This window comes from Miniopterus natalensis, chromosome 6 (genome assembly GCF_054644295.1).
Source record: "Miniopterus natalensis isolate mMinNat1 chromosome 6, mMinNat1.hap1, whole genome shotgun sequence".
Taxonomy (NCBI): domain Eukaryota; kingdom Metazoa; phylum Chordata; class Mammalia; order Chiroptera; family Miniopteridae; genus Miniopterus; species Miniopterus natalensis.
The window spans coordinates 70,936,883-70,957,120 of NC_142086.1; the positions used below are offsets into that span (position 1 = coordinate 70,936,883).

At 34.8% G+C, this 20,238-nt stretch overlaps 1 protein-coding gene across 1 annotated transcript in view; it reads right to left on the reverse strand.

Annotated features, from left to right (window-relative positions):
• Positions 1-20,238, reverse strand: part of SMC4 (structural maintenance of chromosomes 4) — a 37,444-nt gene that overhangs the window by 5,904 nt on the left and 11,302 nt on the right. Inside the window, exons 7-17 of the mRNA XM_087818344.1 lie at positions 19,981-20,108; positions 19,351-19,491; positions 18,252-18,406; positions 16,856-17,016; positions 14,874-15,107; positions 12,400-12,585; positions 11,163-11,324; positions 5,555-5,780; positions 5,386-5,462; positions 4,620-4,772; positions 3,446-3,572 (exon numbers count right to left, since the gene is read on the reverse strand). Coding sequence (XP_087674470.1) covers positions 3,446-3,572; positions 4,620-4,772; positions 5,386-5,462; positions 5,555-5,780; positions 11,163-11,324; positions 12,400-12,585; positions 14,874-15,107; positions 16,856-17,016; positions 18,252-18,406; positions 19,351-19,491; positions 19,981-20,108 — 1,750 coding nt within the window. The remainder of the gene's footprint in view (positions 1-3,445; positions 3,573-4,619; positions 4,773-5,385; positions 5,463-5,554; positions 5,781-11,162; positions 11,325-12,399; positions 12,586-14,873; positions 15,108-16,855; positions 17,017-18,251; positions 18,407-19,350; positions 19,492-19,980; positions 20,109-20,238) is intronic.

Here is a 20,238-nt window from a genome sequence, read left to right on the forward strand (position 1 = left end):
AGTCAAAAGAAAGTGCATAATTTGGGAGACAAAAGTGATGAATCAAACATGTTTCTGCAAGCAAGCAGTCAGAGAGAGCCTCTTGGTGGAGTAAGGTTTTGGTGTCCAGTCAAAAGCTTTGTGAATAGAAAGTGTCATTAACTTTAATGGTATAGATCAGAGATGGGGAACCTTTTCTCTGCCAAGGGCCATTTGGTTATTTATAGCATCATTTGAGGGCCCTAAAAAATTATTGTTGCTATGATAAAAGCTCCTAGATTTACTGAATTTCGAGTCCTACCTGCAGTTGTTTTGGCAGAACCAGACCAAGGCCTGTGGGCTGGACATTCCCCACCCCTGGTATAGATTATAGTGGGTGTAATGTGCTTATGATGCTGGTAATTGTAGTGTTATCTTCCCAATTTGAGATCTGACTTTCCAATGGTAGACTAAGAGGTGGTATAGCTCTCCTTTGATGATTCTGCAGAGTAGTTCTGGAAATTATTCTTGAATAATGTTCAACATAGAATTTCTTTGGTCATCCTAATGATTCTGTAAACAGTGTACTACTCTCCGTCAGTGTATGTGCACACAGCTCTATACAAATCCTATTAACACCAGCCAGAGTAGATTCTATTTTCCTATTTGAATCTCAATCACTGTACAATATCATAAGGATGAAAGGTGATAAAAAGGTGAGGAGTTCAAGCTATCAAGAATACCCATGTCTAAAGAGGTAAACAAAAAACTGAGCTGATTTAAGGAAAGAGATTCTCATAAAGCTCCTACAGGGGGTGTATGGGCGTTTGGCACAGGCAGAGGCAGGTAGGATTTGCTGAGAAAAAAGGATTGGATAAGGAATTAACTACTGCTTTCTTTTTGTCTCTTCTGTTAGGTAGACTGGAATTTCAACCTTCCCTTAATCTTATAACTTATAATTTCTCTCTTAGTTCTACATTATCAGATAATTTTTTTCACCTGATCTTTCAGCCCATCTAATGAATTAATTTGAATTCTATTTTTTACATTTCTGAGATCACTACTTTGCTCTTAAAAAACAAAAACCCGTTTTTATGGTCTTTTGAATCCCCCCCTTTCCCCTAAGGAGATTAAATATACACATTTAAAAGTTCTATATTGCCAATACTAATAATTTCCCCCCCAGCTTTAAGATGGTTGAAATTCCACTAGGGTGCCTGTGTGTTTGGCTCACCTGGGGGCAGAGCACCAGCTGCAGCTCCGTAACTTACACTGGGGGATGGGCCAGGTGTGCAGCTGGAGAGGGTTCCAAACCTTTAGAACATTTTCTTCCTTATTCTTAAGTATATACAATGCATTTATTTTTAAATTTTGAAGTCACTATTCTATACCACCTTACATCCTCACCCCCTTACTCTATTCTCTGCACATTAGCCAGAGAGATATTTTTAAGAACTAAAGTAATGTAAAATGAAATATTTCTTCTTAAAGATATGCCTGCAGAAATGGGTCCTCCATATTAGGCATTAACAGTCCACTGATAATAGGCCACATTTCCATGAGAGAAGAGATATATAGAGCTCCTACTAAAGTCAAGGCTTCCTTTTCAAACAAAAATAAAATACAGATTCCTGCAGTCTTTCTGTGGAAGTATTGCTATAAATGACAAAGATATGATGTGGCCTTTTAATTGACCACTAGGTACCATCAAAACAGTCATAACAAATATTGTGTGGGTCTGTGTGAGGAAAAAGGAGTGTGGGTGAAGTCAATGTGTCTGCAAAAACAAAATGTAGATCCAAAATTAAATGCAAGAGAAAAACCCCCATCATGATTACACCACTTCCCTATATATCACTCTCCAATGGCTTTTTATTTCAATTGGAGATATGTCCTATAAGGCTCTACATTATCTGGACTATTCCATCTTTTACTCTAGCCACTGTAGCTCTCTCATATTCCTAGAAACTTCTAGCACACACCTGCCTCAGGGCCTCTGAACTTTTTTACATCTTCTTGGAATACTCTTCTCCTAAATATCCACATGGTTAGCACGCATACTTCCTTTGGGTCTCTGCTCAAATATCTCTAGCATAGGCCTGTCTAGCCACTGTGTCTGTATGAGCCCCCCCTACCCCCCACCTGTCCCATTATCCTAGTTTTACTTATCCCATAGCACCTGATACAGTATGCAATATATTGTTTTGATTATCCATCTCCAGTGTAAGCTTGAAAAGAGGGACTTTAGCAAATGCTATTTGAGTGAATGCCCTACTATTAAAAATGCAGATAAACATGTTCACAAAAAGTACAGTGGACATTTGTCTGCTTAACCTTTTTTTACCTCTTACTCTCTCACTTTTGGAGTATTTGCATAATCGTTCCAACTTCACTCCAAATACTTCTTTGGATGGACTATCAGTATTTGCCTTTCTTAGCTCATGGACCAAATTGTAACAGGTTATCTTGAGAATGAGATGAAGGTACACTGTTTGCTGGGGCCACTAGCTAAGATGCTGTAAGCCATACCCTTTATTTCCTGTGGGCTTTGAAGTGATTTAGCTTCTCCAAATCCTTTCCTTCATCCAGCAATTACCAACCGGTGTGCTGTAAGAATTTTTAAAAACATGCAATACCTGACGATTTAGATAGGGGCACTGACCTCTTTTCCCTTAGATGGTCAACAGAAGACGACAACAGCGAACACAACAATAGCCGCCTGGTGTGAGTGAATCCAAATTATACCAATCTCCCCCCACCCCTGGCCTGTGTGGCTCAGTTGGTTAAGTGTCGTCCTGTGCACCTAGAGGTCCAAGGTTCCATTCCGGGTCAGGGCACATGCCCAGGTTGTGGGTTTAATCCCTGGTGTGGGGTGGGTGCAGGAGGCAGCCGATCCATGTTTCTCCCTCTACCTCTCCTTTCCTCTCTCTCTAAAATCAATAAAAATGTATTTTAAAAAGGTATACCTACTTTGTCAGGTCAACAAAAAATATACAGTTTCGGTGTGCCGTAGAATTTTAGTAATTAGTTTGTGTGCGCCATGAGATGAAAAAGGTTAAAAATCACTGACTTAAATCTATAAAATAACTATTTTAAAGGGTTTCAGGGAACACTGGGCCAAAGTACACAAAATATAAAATTAAGAGCATGGGCTCTGGAATCAGACTGCCTTGAATTCTTATAGCACCATATGCTACAATGTGACCTTGGGCAAATTATATAAACCATTCTATGCCTCGGTTTTCTTATCTGTCAAATAAAATTCTCAATTTAATAGTACTTATTTAACCTTAATAGTACTTACTTTATAACCTTTTGAGAATGAAACAATAGAAACCATAAAACAGAGTAGTGACTTACTATTTTTAGTCTACAAACTGCTATCTTAAACATTTCTTCACATAATTATTGCTGTATTAATGTTTTTTAAACATTAAAAACCCCTTTTTAACAATCTCAAAAAAAGGGTCTGTATCTGTAAACATACCTGTTTTGAAAGCATTAACATTTTCTTCTAGCAATTTCTGCTTTTTTTTGTCAGGGGCTGCCGCAAGTACATTAGCTTCAAGTTCCTTAACTTGGACACTCAAATATTCCTCTTGCTCTGATAAAGGCTACAGAACAGTTTTAACATTCAAGGTCAATGTTTTAACTCAGTAATATTTCCTTTAAGCATTTTGAATTTTAAGAAAAGAAGGCATTTAAAGTCTTTAAGGACAAATACAAACAGGAAAATATGAACAATTTATATAAAGAATGAAAATTGCCAACAAACATAAAATGATGGGTAAACTCATTACAAAGACAAGTTATGTCATTTTTAGTATATCAGAGTAGCAAATTTACAACGTACTGCAGACTACCTAGTGTTTTAAGACTTGTAAAAATAATTATAACCATCTTTTTGAGGTCACGTTGTCCTTATGCAACAAATGCCTGAAACACTGTACACATACTGAATAAGAATTTTAATTTTAGGAATCTAACCTAAGGAAATAACTGGATGAGCATATAAATGCAAACCTAACAAGGGTATTTTAAACATAGCAGTGTACATAAAAATATTTATCAAATTGTACAAACAAAAGGCTCCATCGCAATTGCAAACAAAGTAAATTTTCATTGGCTTAGAAAGAAAACCATAATTTCTTAAGTGAAGAAAAATTAGTATGATTCATTAAAATTCCATACATATACTTAACATGCATACCCATATTTGTCATATACATAAACTTGCATGCAAACTAGGTATTTATATTAAAAAGTTGAAGGATATACATAAAAATTGAGGGTGATAACCCTTGAGTATTTTCTGAAAACTGTTTTTTGGTTGTTTTTTTTAGAAGACAGTGAGCATGCATTTTTTTTTTATAATTAAGAAAACATTCCACTTTGAAAAGAGAATCAAAATAAAGGGTCACATAGTTGTTAAGGAAGACATTTCTATGGAGTACAAATGAAAACCAAGAATAGCGGTGGCTAGAGCAACACTATGACAGGGCATCTGTCCATTAGTTCTCAGGGAAACAAAATCAATAGGCCCACCTAGAGACGCATCCCCTTCCTCCCTTATATTTTACAATTGTAAGCAAACAGCAAAATGCTTCTGTCAAATTACTACTAAATTCCAATAGTTTCAGCTAATATTGATAAAAAAGTACCTGGATGCTTGCAGTAAACTTTTCTAGTGTATTCTTCATTTCTCGTTGACTATGCTTTAACTTAACTACTGCTTCTTCCAGTTGTACTTTCTGTTCCTGGATTTGTACTGCTTTCTGAGAGTCTCTCTGCAACTGTGATTCCATTTTATTTATCTACAAAGGAGAGTACTAATGAAATAAATTTTCTGCAAGAGTCATTTCAGATTAACAACAAAGTCAAGTGAAGGCACCCTATGCAAATATTTAAGTGAAAGGATATAAACTATTTGAAAATATGGGGGGGGATGAAGGCATAACTCTGGAAAAAGTCAGGTATCCAGGACATCCAAGTATATGTTTTTAAGGAAGAAAAAAGTACATCTGGTGTTCTGAGGGTGTTAGAACATAGCAGTTTTTCCCAGTCATTTTGACATTTTCTTATACTTTGTGGGCATATAAAATATTTTGAAATAAAATTTGGAAACACGATCAGAAGTTCTACTATACTTACACCTTAAAGAATTATTCTGAAATAGAAAAAACTAATTATGCAATACAGCAATAATTATGTGAAGAAAACAAGTTAAATGCCAAACAGTAAGTGAATGGTTAAATAAATTATGGAATAGCCATATGAGCCAAATGTAAAAGAAAAATTATGTATGTTGAGTATATATTTTCTAATTAACATTTTATTTTTAGGACTTTTAAAAGGGTTTTACATAAAATCTCACATCTGATATGTATATATACTTAAAAGTATGACTATAGTTTAAAATGTGCTGACCTCTTCTTCAGAGATTTCAACAACTGATGAGCCCATTCTTCCTTTCATTACTTTGCTTCCACCACCAGTCATTGTACCTGGAGAACAGAGGACAGAGTCAGACTTAGATATCTCCCCCAACAAGATTAAATACAAATAAACTCAATAACAGGAATAAAATCACTATTACCTGACTGCTCTATGATTTGTCCCTGTAACGTTACCACTCTCCATCTTCTGTCTTTTTGATATGCTACTCTTGTGGCTTGATCTAAGTTGTCAGCTACTAAGGTATCCCGTAATGCAAAGTAAAAAGCTTGCCGAATTTCCTCATCTTTTACTTTTACTAAATCAAATAACCGAGGAGTATGTTCAGGAGTTTGAATTTTGGTCATTTTCTTTGCCCATACTGCCATCTAAAAGTAAAATAATAATTATATATATGTATATTAAGATAAAGAACATATCATTTTAAGGCGATAAGTTATATACATGAATAAAATGTAAGGACATGAGAGATTAACGATGGCGACGGACTGAGTGGAAGCTACACTGATGCTCTCCTGGGACCAAACTGGAATTACAGCTAAAGTATAGAAAAAACACCCTGAATAATCAACTGCAACTGAAGAAGAGCTGGAGAGCACCCTCAGAACCAAGAAGGAAAAGTGGAGACGCACAGAGACTGGTAACAATGTCCACATCATAGGAGTGCCAGAGGAGGTCCAAAGTAAGCAAGGGTTAGAGAACTTGTTTAAAGAAATAATGGTAGAAAACTTCCTAACCTGGTGGAGGAAAAAGTCACACAAGTTTAGGAGACACAGAGTCCCAAGCAAGGAGAACCCAAAGAGGCCCACACCCAGACACATCATAATTAAAATGACAAAAATTCAAGACAAAGAGAATATTAAAGGCAGCAAGAGAAAAGTAATCTGTTACCTACAAAGGAGCTCCCATAAGGTTGTGAGCTGACTTTCTCATCAGAAATACTACAGGCCAGAAGGGAATGGCATGTAGTATTCAAGGTGATGCAAAACAAGGATCTGAAACCAAGAATACTCTATCCAGCAAGGCTATCATTCAAAATAGATGGTGAAATAAAGAGCTTCCCAGACAAAAAAAGGCTAAAGGAGTTTATCACCACCAAACCAGCATTGCAGGAAATGTTAAAGGGACTGCTGTAATTAGAAGTAGAAACACAAGCATTGCAAGAAATGTTAAAGAGACTGCTGTAATAATACGAAGAAGTAGAGATAGAAACATAGGCATAAAGAATTAAAATGGCAATAAATAAGGACCTATCAATAATAACCTTAAGGACTTTAAGGGAGAAATCAACAGCAATACAGTCATAGTCATGGACTTTAACACCCCACTGACTTCACTGGATATATCTTCCAGACACAAAGTAAACACAGAAGCAGTGACTCTAAATGGCACACTAGATCAGATGGATTTAGTTGATATTTACAGAACATTTCACCCCAAAGCTGCAGAATATTCACTCCTCTCGCGTGTACATGGTTCATACTCAAAGACAGACCACTTGTTAGGACACACAAGTCTCTACAAGTTCAAGATTAAAATCTTATCAAGCATCTCAGATCACAATGGCATGAAATTAGAAATGAATTACAGTAAAAACACACAAAAACATTCAAACACATGGAGGCTAAATAGCATGTTATTAAATAATGAGTGGGTTAACAATAAGATCAAGAAAGAAATCAAAAACTTCCTGGAAACATGAAAATGAACACACAACAACCCAAAATCTATGGGACACAGAGAAAGCAGTCTGGAAGTTCATATCACTACAGGCCTACCTCAAAAAGCAAAACAAATTTTTAGTAAACTATCTAACCCTACAACTTAAAAGAATTAGAAAACTCCCCTGTGAAGCTGTCAAGACCAGGGCTTTTGTTTGCTAGGAGTTTTTTTATTACTGCTTCGATTTCATCAGTTGTTACTGGCCTATTCAGGTTTTCTGATTCTTCCTGTTTCAGTTTTACATGATCTCACTCATATGTGGACTCTAATACACAAAATAGACAGAGGAACAAAACAGATCCAGAGACATATAAGTATGGAAAAGACTGATGAATCTCAGTGGGAAGGTGGGGGTGGGGGAGTGGGTGGTGAGAGATTAACTGAAGAACTTATATACATATATGCATAACCTATGGCCACAGACAATAGTGTGAAGGCCAGTGGCAGATGCGGTGTGGAGGGGATAAATGGGGGGAAAAAGGGGGGGATATCTGTAATACTTTCAACAATAAAGATAAATTTAAAATAAATAAGAGATGCTAGATCAAAACCTGCCAGACAATGACTGACAGCTTGTTTCTCCATCTAGTTTCTAAGAAAATAAATTAAAAAAATGTAAGGACATGTATACAAGGTTCTGAGTATCTGTTATTGAGTACAGTAGTTCCCCCTATCTACAGGGGATATGGTCGAAGATCCCCAGCGTATGCCTGAAACTGTAGCTAGTATGAACCCTGTATGTGCCATGTTTTTCCCTATACACACATAACTCTGATAAAGTTTAATTTATAAATTAGGCACAGTAACAGATTAACAACAAAATAGAATGATTATAATTACACTATAAAAGTTATGTGAATGTGATCTTTCTCTGACAACAGATCTGGCTACTAAGTGACTGACAGGCAAGTAGCACACACAGCATGGGCACTCCAGAGAAAGGGAAAAACCTATGTCTGGGAAGACAGTGTGAGATTTCATCACACTACTCAGAATAGTGTAAAATTTAAAACTTAGGAATTATTTAGTTATGGAATTTTCAATTTAATATTTTTAGACTGTAGCCTACAGCAGGTAGCTGAAATCACAGAAAATGAAACTGTAGATAAGGGGGTACTACTGTATTACTTCACTGTTATTTTAAAAAAGGAGTTATGCCCTGGCTGGTTTGGCTCAGTGGTTTGAGTGCTGGCCCACAGACTGAAGGGAAGTGGTACAATTCCTGATCAAGGGCACATACCTTGGTTGCAGGTTTGATACCCCCACCCTGGTCCGGGAGAGTATGGGAGGCAACCAACCAATGTTTCTCTCTCTCTGCCTCACCTTCCACTCTTACTAAAAACCAATGGGAAAAAAAAAATGCTTGGGTGAGGATTAATAAAAAATAAAGGAATTATTATAAAACTCTAAAGATGACATGATCTTATATACATAAAATCCTAAAGAATCCTCCCATGAAACTATTAAAACTGATTATGAAATCAGCAAAATTGTAGGATACAAGACCAATCTATATACAAAAATTAAATGTATTTCTATACACTAGTATTTAAAGTTAAATTTAAAAACTCCATTTATATAAAAAAAAAAAAGCACCCAAAACTTATGAATAAGTTTAACAAAACAAACATAAGACCTGTTTACTGAAGGCTATGAAACATTACAGTATGAAATTAAACCTAAATAAACAGAAGATATCCCAGGTTTGAGGATTTTAAGATTTAATATTATTAAGATGGGAATACTATCCAAATTGATCTACAGATTCAATGCAATCTGTATAAAATTCCAGTTGCCCAGCAAGGTCTATGTTATATAAATCACTCTGTAAGTTATATAAATGTCTAATCATTATGTTGTACACCTGAAACTAATGATATTGTATGTCAATTGTAATTAAAAAATTGGGCACAGAAAGTGACCAGCTAATCTTAATACTGATATGAAAATTATAGGGACTCCAAATAGCCAAAACAATCTTGATATCAAAGAACCAAATTAGAGCCCTGGCTGGGTAGCTCAGTTGGTTAGAGCGTTGTCCCAATATGCCAAGGTTGCAGGTTCGATCCCCAGTCAGGGAACATGTAAGAAGCAACCAGTGGGTGCACAGATGGGTGGAACACTGAATCAATGTGTTGCTCTCTCTCTAAAATCAATAATAATAATAATAATAATAATAAAAAGAACAAAATTAGAAGATACCTGATTTCAAGACTTACTACAAAGTTACAGTAATCAAAACAGTGTGGTACCAGTGCAATGATAGACAGACAAATGTAGAGTCCAGAAATGAATCTTTACATTTATGGTCAGTTGATTTTCAACAAAGGTGCCAAGAAAATTCAATGGGGAAAGAATAGTCTTTCCAAGAAATGGTGCTGGGACAACTGGATATCAACATGCAAAGCAGTAGAGTTGGACTCCTTCTTTACACTATATTGTCACATTAACTCCACATGTACTTAAAACCTAAATTATGCTAAAGCTATAAAACTCTTAGAAAAAATCAGAGGAAATAAATTACCATGCCCCTGGATTATGCAATAGTTTCTTTCTTTCTTTTTTAAAAAAATATATCTTTATTGATTTCAGAGAGAGGAATGGAGAGGGAGAGAGAGAGATAGAAACATCAATGATGAGAGAGTCATTGATCAAACCCACAACCTGGGCATGTGCCCTGACCGGGAATCGAACCCCGATCGCCTGGATCCTATGTTGACGCTCAACCGCTGAGCCACGCCCGGCCGGGCTGCAATAGTTTCTTAGATATGACACTTAAACACAAACAACCAAATTAAAAAAATTGGACTTATGAAAATTAAAAAAAATTGTGCTTCAGAGGACACCACCAGGAGAGTGAAAAGATAACCCACAGAATGGGAGAAAATATTTGCAAATGATATATCTGACAAGAGACTTGTATCCAGAATATATAAAGAATTCTTACAACTCAATAATAAAGACAAATCAACCAATTAACAAATGGACAAAGGATTTAAATAGGTACTTTTCCAAAGATAACAAATGACCAAGAAGCATATGAAAAGAAGTTCATCAGTAGTAATCAGGAAATGCAAATCAAAAGCATAATGAAATACCACTTCACACTGACTAACATGACTATAATAAAAAAGATAAGCAATAACAAGTACTGGTGAGGATATAAAAAAATTGGGATCCTCACACATCGTTGGTAGGAAACGGTACAGCCACTGTGGAAAAGTTTCCTCAAAAAGTTAAACAGTTCACATATGACGCAGCAATTCCACTCCTAAGTATTAACCAAGAAAACTGAAAACATGTAGCTACACAAAAATTTGCATGTGAATCACAGCAGCATTATTCATAACAGCCAAATATGGAAACAACACAAATGTCCAATAAGTGATGAATAGATAAAACAAAATATGGTATATCCATACAATGGAATATCATTCACCAATAAAAAGAAATGAAGTACTGGTGCATACTACAACATGGATGACTTTGAAAATCTGCTCAAAGAAGCCATACACAAAAGGCTCCATATTGTATGATTCTGTTTATATGACATGTCCAGTATAGGTAAATCTATAGATAGGGACAAAAAACAGATTTAGAGGTTGCTTGGGGGAGGGAGGGAGAATATGGGTAATGACTGCTAATGTGTATGAGGTTTCTTTTTGGGGTGATGAAAATAATCTGGAATTACAGAGGTCGCAGTTAACCTTGTGAATACACTAAAACTCTCTGAACTGTATATGTTAAAATGGTGAATTTTATGGCATGTGAATTATTAAAAGTTGTTATTAATGATGTAAGTTAGAAATGCAAACCACCAGTCACTCTAACAGTGGAATGTATAATCCTTTTGAGGAGGCATTACAAGATGTTTTTCCCACAACCATGTAACCCCAGAACCTAAAATAATCCTCAAAACCTACCAGGTGTTCACTGAATAACCAAGAAGAAAAAAAACTAGGATTCAAAATTAAAAAGCAACACCTGGCACTAAATTAAATTATATGTAGCTTTTTATGAGTACCTACCTTATCCAAACCTATAAAGGTTGCAACTCCAATGTTTTGTCTTTTCAGGAAGTTGACACATTCTTGGGCTGTATCAATAGAGTCAACAACAATGTAGTCTAATGCTCGACAACAGGATGAAATAGCAACATCGTATTTTTCATCAATTGCTCCTAAGTCTCCCTAATATAACAGGAGGGGGAAAATCAATGTTTAATCAGGAAGGAATTAGGCAAAGAACCATCTCATAACTATTCATACAGGTTTTGCGAACTCTCTTAAACTGCTTTCACTGCATAAAAATTAACACTTGAGAATTTGAAACCTAAAAGTACTATGAGCAAAATAATTTATAAAATAATAAAACTTTATTCAAAGCCATCTAAGGTTACATACGTCCTAATGAGATACATTTGCCTGGTTATTAATGTATAATAAATTAGCTATCAAGCAGCATTCACTGATTAGCTTTATTTTTCCTTTAGAGTAAATGAACAGGATCAAACTGTGTATCTTTGAGAAAATAAGGTGAAAGTCATTTAACATTTAGACAGGCAGCAACTATGCTGGGTAATTTTCATTTACCCTTGTAATTCTGCTTCCTTCTCTGGAATGCTGATTCAGGGATTCCATCAACTGGCTCCTTTGGCCCACTAGCTTTAGCTAATGTGAGGAACTAGCTAGAGTAATGGGTAGGGTAGGAGATGAATGGGGTTGAAATACATATTTTCCCCATTTCCTCCCTGTCACCCTCTAGCCAAGGCCACAGCTTCTTTCCCTCTTCAGTCTTAGGAGCGGGAATGGCCCCCACTATTGCTAGTCTTAGGTTTCTAAATATCCCTTGTTGAAGTCTCTAAACTATAGCCACATCCTTCAGTATAATGATATAAAACCCGGAATACAATTATCAAAATCTTAAAAAAATTTTTAAAATAGAGTAGTTTTGTTAAGTTTACCATTACTAAAATTTGCCCCCCCTCCCCCAGAATTAAAATGATTATAATTGTCCAAACTAAAAAACAAACAAACAAAAATCCCCTACTTTCAATATGAGAATCAATCCACAGCACAAAGAATTTTATCATGCCTGAGTATAAGAGCAAAATGTTTAAAACTGAAAGTACTTTAAAATAAACAAAAAAGAATGTTATTTTATTACAGTGACACTCAATATACACTTCTTTAAGTCAAGGCAAAAAAATTATTTACAATGTTTTTCTTGAGAAAAATGTAGTTATTCCAAATAAATCTACTTTACCAATCTTCCATATATTCCTGGAATCCTGCCAGATTTTTTTTCTTGAATTATTGCATCAAGGACTTTCCCCCTACTTTGATTCATTGCTAAGGAACTCTTTGCCTCTTCAACTTTTTGGAAAAGATCACGAACCAAACTTTTGCAATTTATTTCTTCTTGTGTAAGTTTTTGAAGTTCCTTTTCTTTCTAAAAGTGAAAAGTTAAAAAAAAATAAAAATGAATCCCATAATTCTATGCCTAATCATAGCACAGAATTAGTTGTAATGCCTCAAACAAGAAAAGACCAAAAATAAACATGTGAACCGGAACTAAGCAACCATACTGCAACTGCTGGTTTGGATTTGAAAAATGTGGATGGATATTCTATTTTAAAAAAGGCATAAATGACTTGGGTGAATAATAAAGAACATAAATACAGTATGGTTCTAGGAGCAATACATTGATTGATAGAGCAAGTAGTGCCAGGGCTGTGGAAATCCCAGTTTGGAACCACACAATTATGCAAAAGTGTGTCCTAATTCTTAAATTCTGCACTAATGAAAAACAGACTTTGGTACAGGACCTCTAAATATGGGTAACTGGGCAGGACTATGGTTATACTGTGCTATGCTTTCTAAATAATAAAGAAAATTTATTATATATATTACATTTAATTAGACAAAGAAAACAAAACAAACAACCAAAAAGCATAGCTTTTTTGAAAGGGACATAATGAGTGAATTCTGGTTTTGCTATACAAAAATGTAAGGCTGCCAAAAGAGGAACCACACACATGCACACAAAAATTCAAATTCTCAGTTGCTAAATCTCTAATTTAGAGCAGCCATTTTTTCTAAATTACATTATCCCTCATCTCCTGGCTTTAAATTATCACCTTTACCAGTCACACTAGTATAAAGTAAAAGCTCAAGTTGTAGTTACAACTTATCTGAAAACAAACCAAATTACTAGGCAGATAGAAGTGGTCACTGGATATAACTTAAATTCTACATGGTCAAGAAATTCCCAGATGACCAAATAGTGTACATTTACAAGGATAAAAACAAACTATTTCCAAAATTATTATTTCTCTTCAGAGAGCATTTTCTATTGTCATCTTGCCTAATGAGGCTTTGGAGGATTCAAGTTATGAAATTCCTCAGATATGTAATTTATTCAAGGATAGCAATGGGCTAAACTGGTGTCTTAATTAGTTTAAAACAGTTTGTAGTCCCAACAAAGAAACTACATCCATAAATTAAAAAATAATACATTAAGAGAGTTGGTTTGCACATTCATCCATATATATTTTATGGTTTTCACTTATTCTTGTAGAAGTTGTCTATACTTAGATTTAGGGAAACACAAACTTCCTTTTGTTTGAATTAATTACAGCCCTAGAAGGTTTGCTCAGTGGTTAGAGCACCCCCTTTACCCATCCCTCTCCCCCTGGACTGAGGGGTCCTGGGTTTGATTCTAGCCAAGGGCATGTACCTCAGTTGCAGGCTCGATCCCCAACCCTGGTCGGGACATGTATGGGAGGCAACTAATAAATGTGTCTCTCTCATATTAATGTTTCTCTCCCCCCTTCCACTTTCTCTGAAAAGCAGTGGAAAAATATATCTCCTTGAGTGAGGATTTGAAAAAAAGAAATTAATTCCATGGGAAATAATGGTGGTGGCAGCAGTGTTATTTGCTGTTTGACCCTCCTGGGGAGAATACATCTAGTTTCTTGACAATCTCAGTTCAAATCAGTTGCAATACAGAAATACTAACCCTGTTGTTTTAGGGAAGATTAATACTAAATAAAATTAAAGAAATCTATACAGATGCTCCTTGACTTAGGATGGGGTTACATACCAACAATCCCACTGGAAGTTGAAAATACCATTAACTCAAAAATGCATTTAATACATCTAACCTACTGAATGTCATAGCCTAGCCTACTTAAATGTTCTCAGAACATTTACCTTAGTCTACAGTTTGGCAAAATCATGGAACACAAAGCCAATAAAACTGGCTATTATATAAAATTTTATTATGAAGTGTTGAATATCTCATGTAAGTTATGTGTATCACTTTTACACCATCATAAAAGTTAAAAAATACTGAATTGGGAACCATCTGTAACCAGTCACTTCAGATGTTGAGATAAAAAAAAAAAAAAGAAAAGAGAAAAAAAAAGAGCCCTGACAGGTTTTGCTCAGTGGTTAGAGCATTGGCCGGTGGACTGAAGGTCTCAGGTTCAATTCTGGCCAAGGGAACGTACCTCTGTTGTAGGCTCGATCCCCAGCCTGGGTCAGGGCTCGAGTGGGAGGCAACCAATTGATGTATTTCTCTCACATCAATGCTTTTTCTTTTCTCTCCCTTCCAGTCTCTCTGAAAAGCAATGAAAAAATATCCTCGGGTAAGGATTAAAAAAATAAAATAATAAAGAAAACATATATACAAAACTTGGGTTGATAGTGTTCAGATGAAATCAGAAGCAGAGTTACCTCCTTTAATTCGCGTTCAGTTTGAGGGAGTTTTGCTTCTATATCTCCGATTGCAGCTTTCCTTTCTTTGAGAGTCTCAGAAGCTGCAATTAGAGCTTCCTTGGCCTTACTTAATTGAGACACCGCAGTATTATGCCGACTGAGATAGATATCAAGTTCTGATTGGGCTACATCCATCTTTGAACGTGCTTCATTTACCAATTTGCTGAAACCCATAAGTTCTTTCTCTCGGCTCTGTTAAAATATGATAGATGTCATTAAATCTGAAATATTGTGTTTTCATACCTAAATTGAAATAGAAACCATGTATTTTGAATTTAACTTGAGAGTCTACAAGCATAATATATAGAAATAATTCTTACAAGTGGAATGGACTAAGTTTTTGCCTAGCTGCCCGTGTTCACTGTGTATAGTCTTTCCCCAACTAATTTCACAAGAGCTTAATGAGGTATATGTTAGTATGCTCATTTTAGAAATTAAAACCACTACAAAGTAGTGGTTAAGAGAATAAAAATGTGGGTCTAAACTCTAGATTTCATGGTCTTTATACACTAATTTACCTGAAATGGTAAAGTTTAAGGTCTATTCAGTAGAAAGTTCCCTCAAGTATATTTGTGTTAAACATCTTTTTGTGACGTTTTAGAGATAAGGCAAGGAAGGTAATCCCCAACACTAGTCATTTATTTTATGAGTGAGTAGAAATTTGGGGGTTTTATAATGAATTGTGTAAAAAAACCCCTAATTAGAATAATGGCTTAAGAAAGGCCCTTACAAAAGCCAAACCTTCATTTCACACAAAAATAGGCCCAGGAACATGAGGTTCTATCCAAGGTCATCAGATAATCAGTTTAAATCATGAACACTAACACACATACACACAACTTGACACACTATATTCTAGACACTATTATGAATGTGATGTATGTATGTGTTAATTCCTTAACGTAACAACCCTATGAGGTAAATACCATCATTATGTCCGTTTTGAGGAAACTGAGATCAGAGTTTCGATAACTTGCTCAAATGCACTTATAAGTGGTAGCGCCTCTTTTTTTAGCTAACACTTGATGCTGAGGAATGAAGACAACTGGATGTGAGTCCTGGCTTTTTCACTAACAAAGGGTGTAAAGGCACATAGGAGTATTCAATATACATTAGATGAGCAAATGTGAAAAATCTATATCCATACAGTATTTCATTATGAAAGCTACTGTATTATCCATTGCCACTTTACCATATGGGCATCCTACTTACAAAGTTCTGTAGTGTGACATTAGAATATGTCCATATTCCAAAACAGAATCTATTATGTCTGTAATTAAAAGCAAAAAAACTCAATACTTTACTGAGGTATAATTTACAAAGGTTGTACACAAATCTATAACTTATGTACATAAGTCAATTTAAATCAATTACCATTATCTATTAAAATACCAATTTAACATGCTCAGTGTTGTCAAAAAAAAAACTATAGTGAATATAAACAAAGACAGCTAAATTTTGTGCTTATAATATTCTTGTTACATAACCTGCACAAGATCAGAGATGACTCGAACCAAGAACTTATACAAGGGCTGTAGCTTTAAACTATTACATAAGAGCTATAGAAGCAAAGAAAGGAGATGTCAACCTGTGGTTAGTGTGGTTCCAAGTTTTTATGGGTGGTTACCAATTAAGTTACCAAGAAAATAATTTGAGGATGAAAAAGAAAATATGATGATAAAATCAACAGGCTCAACAAAGAATGGCATATATAACAAAGTAATTGATGTAGTACACTTTCTGCAACCACTATAAATTCTGATTCAGTTAATTTTTTTTTCAATGGGAAAGTAGAAAAGAAAGACTATAGGCTATTCTTAGGAATGTTAGATATTAAAAGTCCAAACTTTTTCTTCTAACAAGTCAGTTTTTACTATTACTATAAAAACAACAGAGTTAAAAAAAGTCACCAAAATAAACACCAAGTGATGAGATCTTACTTCTTTTTCTTTCTGAAGCCCTTGTGTTTCCTGTTTAAGGCTATCCATCACTTCCTTTAATTTTTCTTCTTCTTTCTCTTTTTCCTTCTCAAGGGTATTCTTTCTAGTTGTTGTCTCAGTTATGATATTCTTACTCTTGGCAGGTATACTTTCAAATTCTTCTACCTGAGATTATAAAACAAATTAAAGTTGTAGGAGCATATGCCTTAGGCTGACACTCTCAACATTTCACTTACTGAAATTTCTATATTCTCTCAGTCTAATGGTAAAGCTAATTCTATGAATCCTGATTCCTTATGAAGAAAATTCTCCCTGACTGGGAATTAGGTCTTTCTTCCTTCTGTTCCAATATCAGGCAATAATTATCCTTTCACCTATTAAAATGCTCAAACTACATGAGGCTTCTTAAACCATCCATCATGGTATATTATAACTTACCATGAATTACTTTTACAGCCACAGCTTCCCTCAAATCCTAAGATCTTTCACAACTTTACCCTTCTAGAGGCACCATGCAGGACTAATATTTTATTCCATTACTACTATCTGATAATAACCACTTACCAACATTTAATGCCTAAAGGCTAATCCCTCTCAGTTACATTTGGCTATCTGTCCAATTTAGGGGTCACTCCCAAATCCATATGGTATTTTTGTTATTCTGATGATCTAGTACTAGAGAAGTTCAACATTTCCCTAAATGGAGTTTCTCAAACACTGATTAACATAAAACTTGTTATCATACCAAGCAGAAAGTATTTTGTGAACAAAAGCATTCAGAAAATACTTATAAGGTAAAACAAAGTCAGTATTATTATTACTATATAATTACATGATAAAAAGCTTTTTAGGGGAAGGGGATTTAGGTGTCATATCTATTTGTATCTGATAGAGCTATGAGCATAGTTTGAAAAAGCCCCTAATTAATTATTAGAGTCTGGCCACTAGCAACTTACACATTCCGGTCCAAAGTTCGTCTTTTTTTTTTTTTTTTGAAACCTTGTAAATTACCAGCTTCCCCTTCCCCCCACTTTTAAGGAGGAACTCAATTTAATTTTTGTAGGAGGGAGGTAATATTTTTGTCTATAACACAGAACCAAAAATATCTTTTTAAACCACTATCCTAGAATAAAGAAAATTGTTTTATCTATCACCGAAAGAGAATTGCTGATTTGGCAAATGTTTCCTCAACAATGTATATCATAGAAAAATATGCTCTAAAACTCAAAAATCAATGAATGTTTTAGGGGAAAAAAATCAGGTTCAAAGATAAATCTTAAATACTTAATGTTCAGAATCCCAGTGCATTCTCTTAGGTAATATGGGGCAAACACATCTATAAAAAAACCCAGATCCGATATGCAGATAGTAAATTTTAATAATTTTTTTCTAAAACCTACCTTTTCTTTATCTTTTTGAAGTTGTTTCTCCAGTTTTTTTGCCTTACTTGAAGCATGTTTTAATTTTTCCCTAACTTTAACATCTTCCAAGTCTAGCTGTGTAAATTTTTCTTTGACCTCCTCAATATATTTTGTAATTTTATTCAGTTTCCTAGCAAAGCAAGAAAATGATCAGTCACTATTTTTGATATCCAGGTACTTAAAGCCATTTTATACCCTGCCTGGGACGTTTGCTCTGTAAATGTAGCCAAGCTCTTATAAGGTAGGACTCTAAAATGACCTATTTTCAAGCCGATCCTACCTTCCCCCCATATTTGAGGATGTCATTAAGTGATTATGAGAGCTATTTTGCCCTTCTAAGCTGGATGGGAAATACTGTATTTCCCAGGGACTATGAGTCTAGGTATAAAAATATTTTATTGTGCCCGGACGGGCATGGCTCAGCGGTTGAGCGTCAACCTAGGATCCAGGCAATTAGGGTTTGATTCCCGGTCAGGGCACATGCCCGGGTTGCGGGCTAGGCAGCAATCAATGACTCTATCATCATTGATGTTTCTCTCTCTCTCTCCCTCTCCTTTTCTCTCTCCGAAATCAATAAAGATATATTAAAATATATATATTTCATCGTAAAACTTAAGGGAATAAAAAAGAAAAGTCACATAGGTAAGAGATATTGGTTTCATTAAATATTGGCACAGAAAAAGGTCATGAACAAAATTAAAGAACAAAACAAAACAAAAAAAAACACCTACTAAAACAACCCCAATTCTACCTCAATTAGATATGCAGACTCTATATTCTTAAAACCATCTGTCAGATTAAATACTTGTTTTTCCTGTGAGGTTTTGTGTTATGGAGTTCTGCCACAAGGGGGTAGCATCCTCCATTATTTTAAGATTTCAGCATTGAGCACTCAAATACTGGATGCAGGGCAATTAAATGTTTCGTTTTCGTCTGCAAAAGGAGACCATTTTATATGCTGGCAAATGTATTACACTTTTGTGCTGCCAGCAAGTTTATAGACACACACACATACAGGTTTAATAAAATTAACTGAATTAAAATACTTCTAGTGCTTTCAAAAAAAATCATTACTTCTCTACATCTTTCACAGCTTTATTCTTAGCTTTCATTTCATTTGATAATATACTGCTCTTCTCATTAATTTCTTTGGTATCTTCATTAATTTTTTCCTTCTGAGTTTCCATTTCAGCAATTCGTTTCTGTAGATCATGACTAGAGGGAGAAAAAAAGAAATCGGAGATCCTAAAATGCCATTTCTAAAATTATGTAACTATTTTAGTAAAACCAGATGTTTCTAAAATATTCTTAACTACAGTCAATTTACAATTACCTGGGGCTATTGGGAGATATGTGTGGAGGAAGGGGGGGAACACGCAACCAACCCAGGGTCAAGACTAGAATTAGGAACAAAATAGGTTCCACATAAACAAAATTAGATCTGTCACATGAATGAAAAAATTTACATAAAACTATTAAGTATAGTAATACATACTTGTGAACCCACTTCCCAATTTAAAGTAGAATACTTTAAAGTCAACTTCAGTACTATGGTAAACAACCCCAATTTAATGAATTCATCATATAAAACAATTTTTAGAATTTCTTACTGCAGTCTTCACATCTTTTTAATATAGGAAAAGAGAAGCGGATTTGACTTAATGTCAGAAATTAATATAAAAATTAATAAATTAAGGTACTTACATGTAATATTGACAAACATGATTCTTTTTTCTAAATATTTCATTTTCCAAGGTAAGAAATTCAATTGCTATGTTTTTCTCTCCTTCTAAGGCATCTTTTTCCTTTTCCACCATCTTAACTCTGTTTAACTACAAAAATAGTGTAGAGATTGTTAAAAAACACTTCAAATGTAAAATCTGAACTTAAAATATGCCAAAATTAGATAAAACATAAACTTCATTAATAAAACAATGTCAATGAAAAACATAAAATTCAATC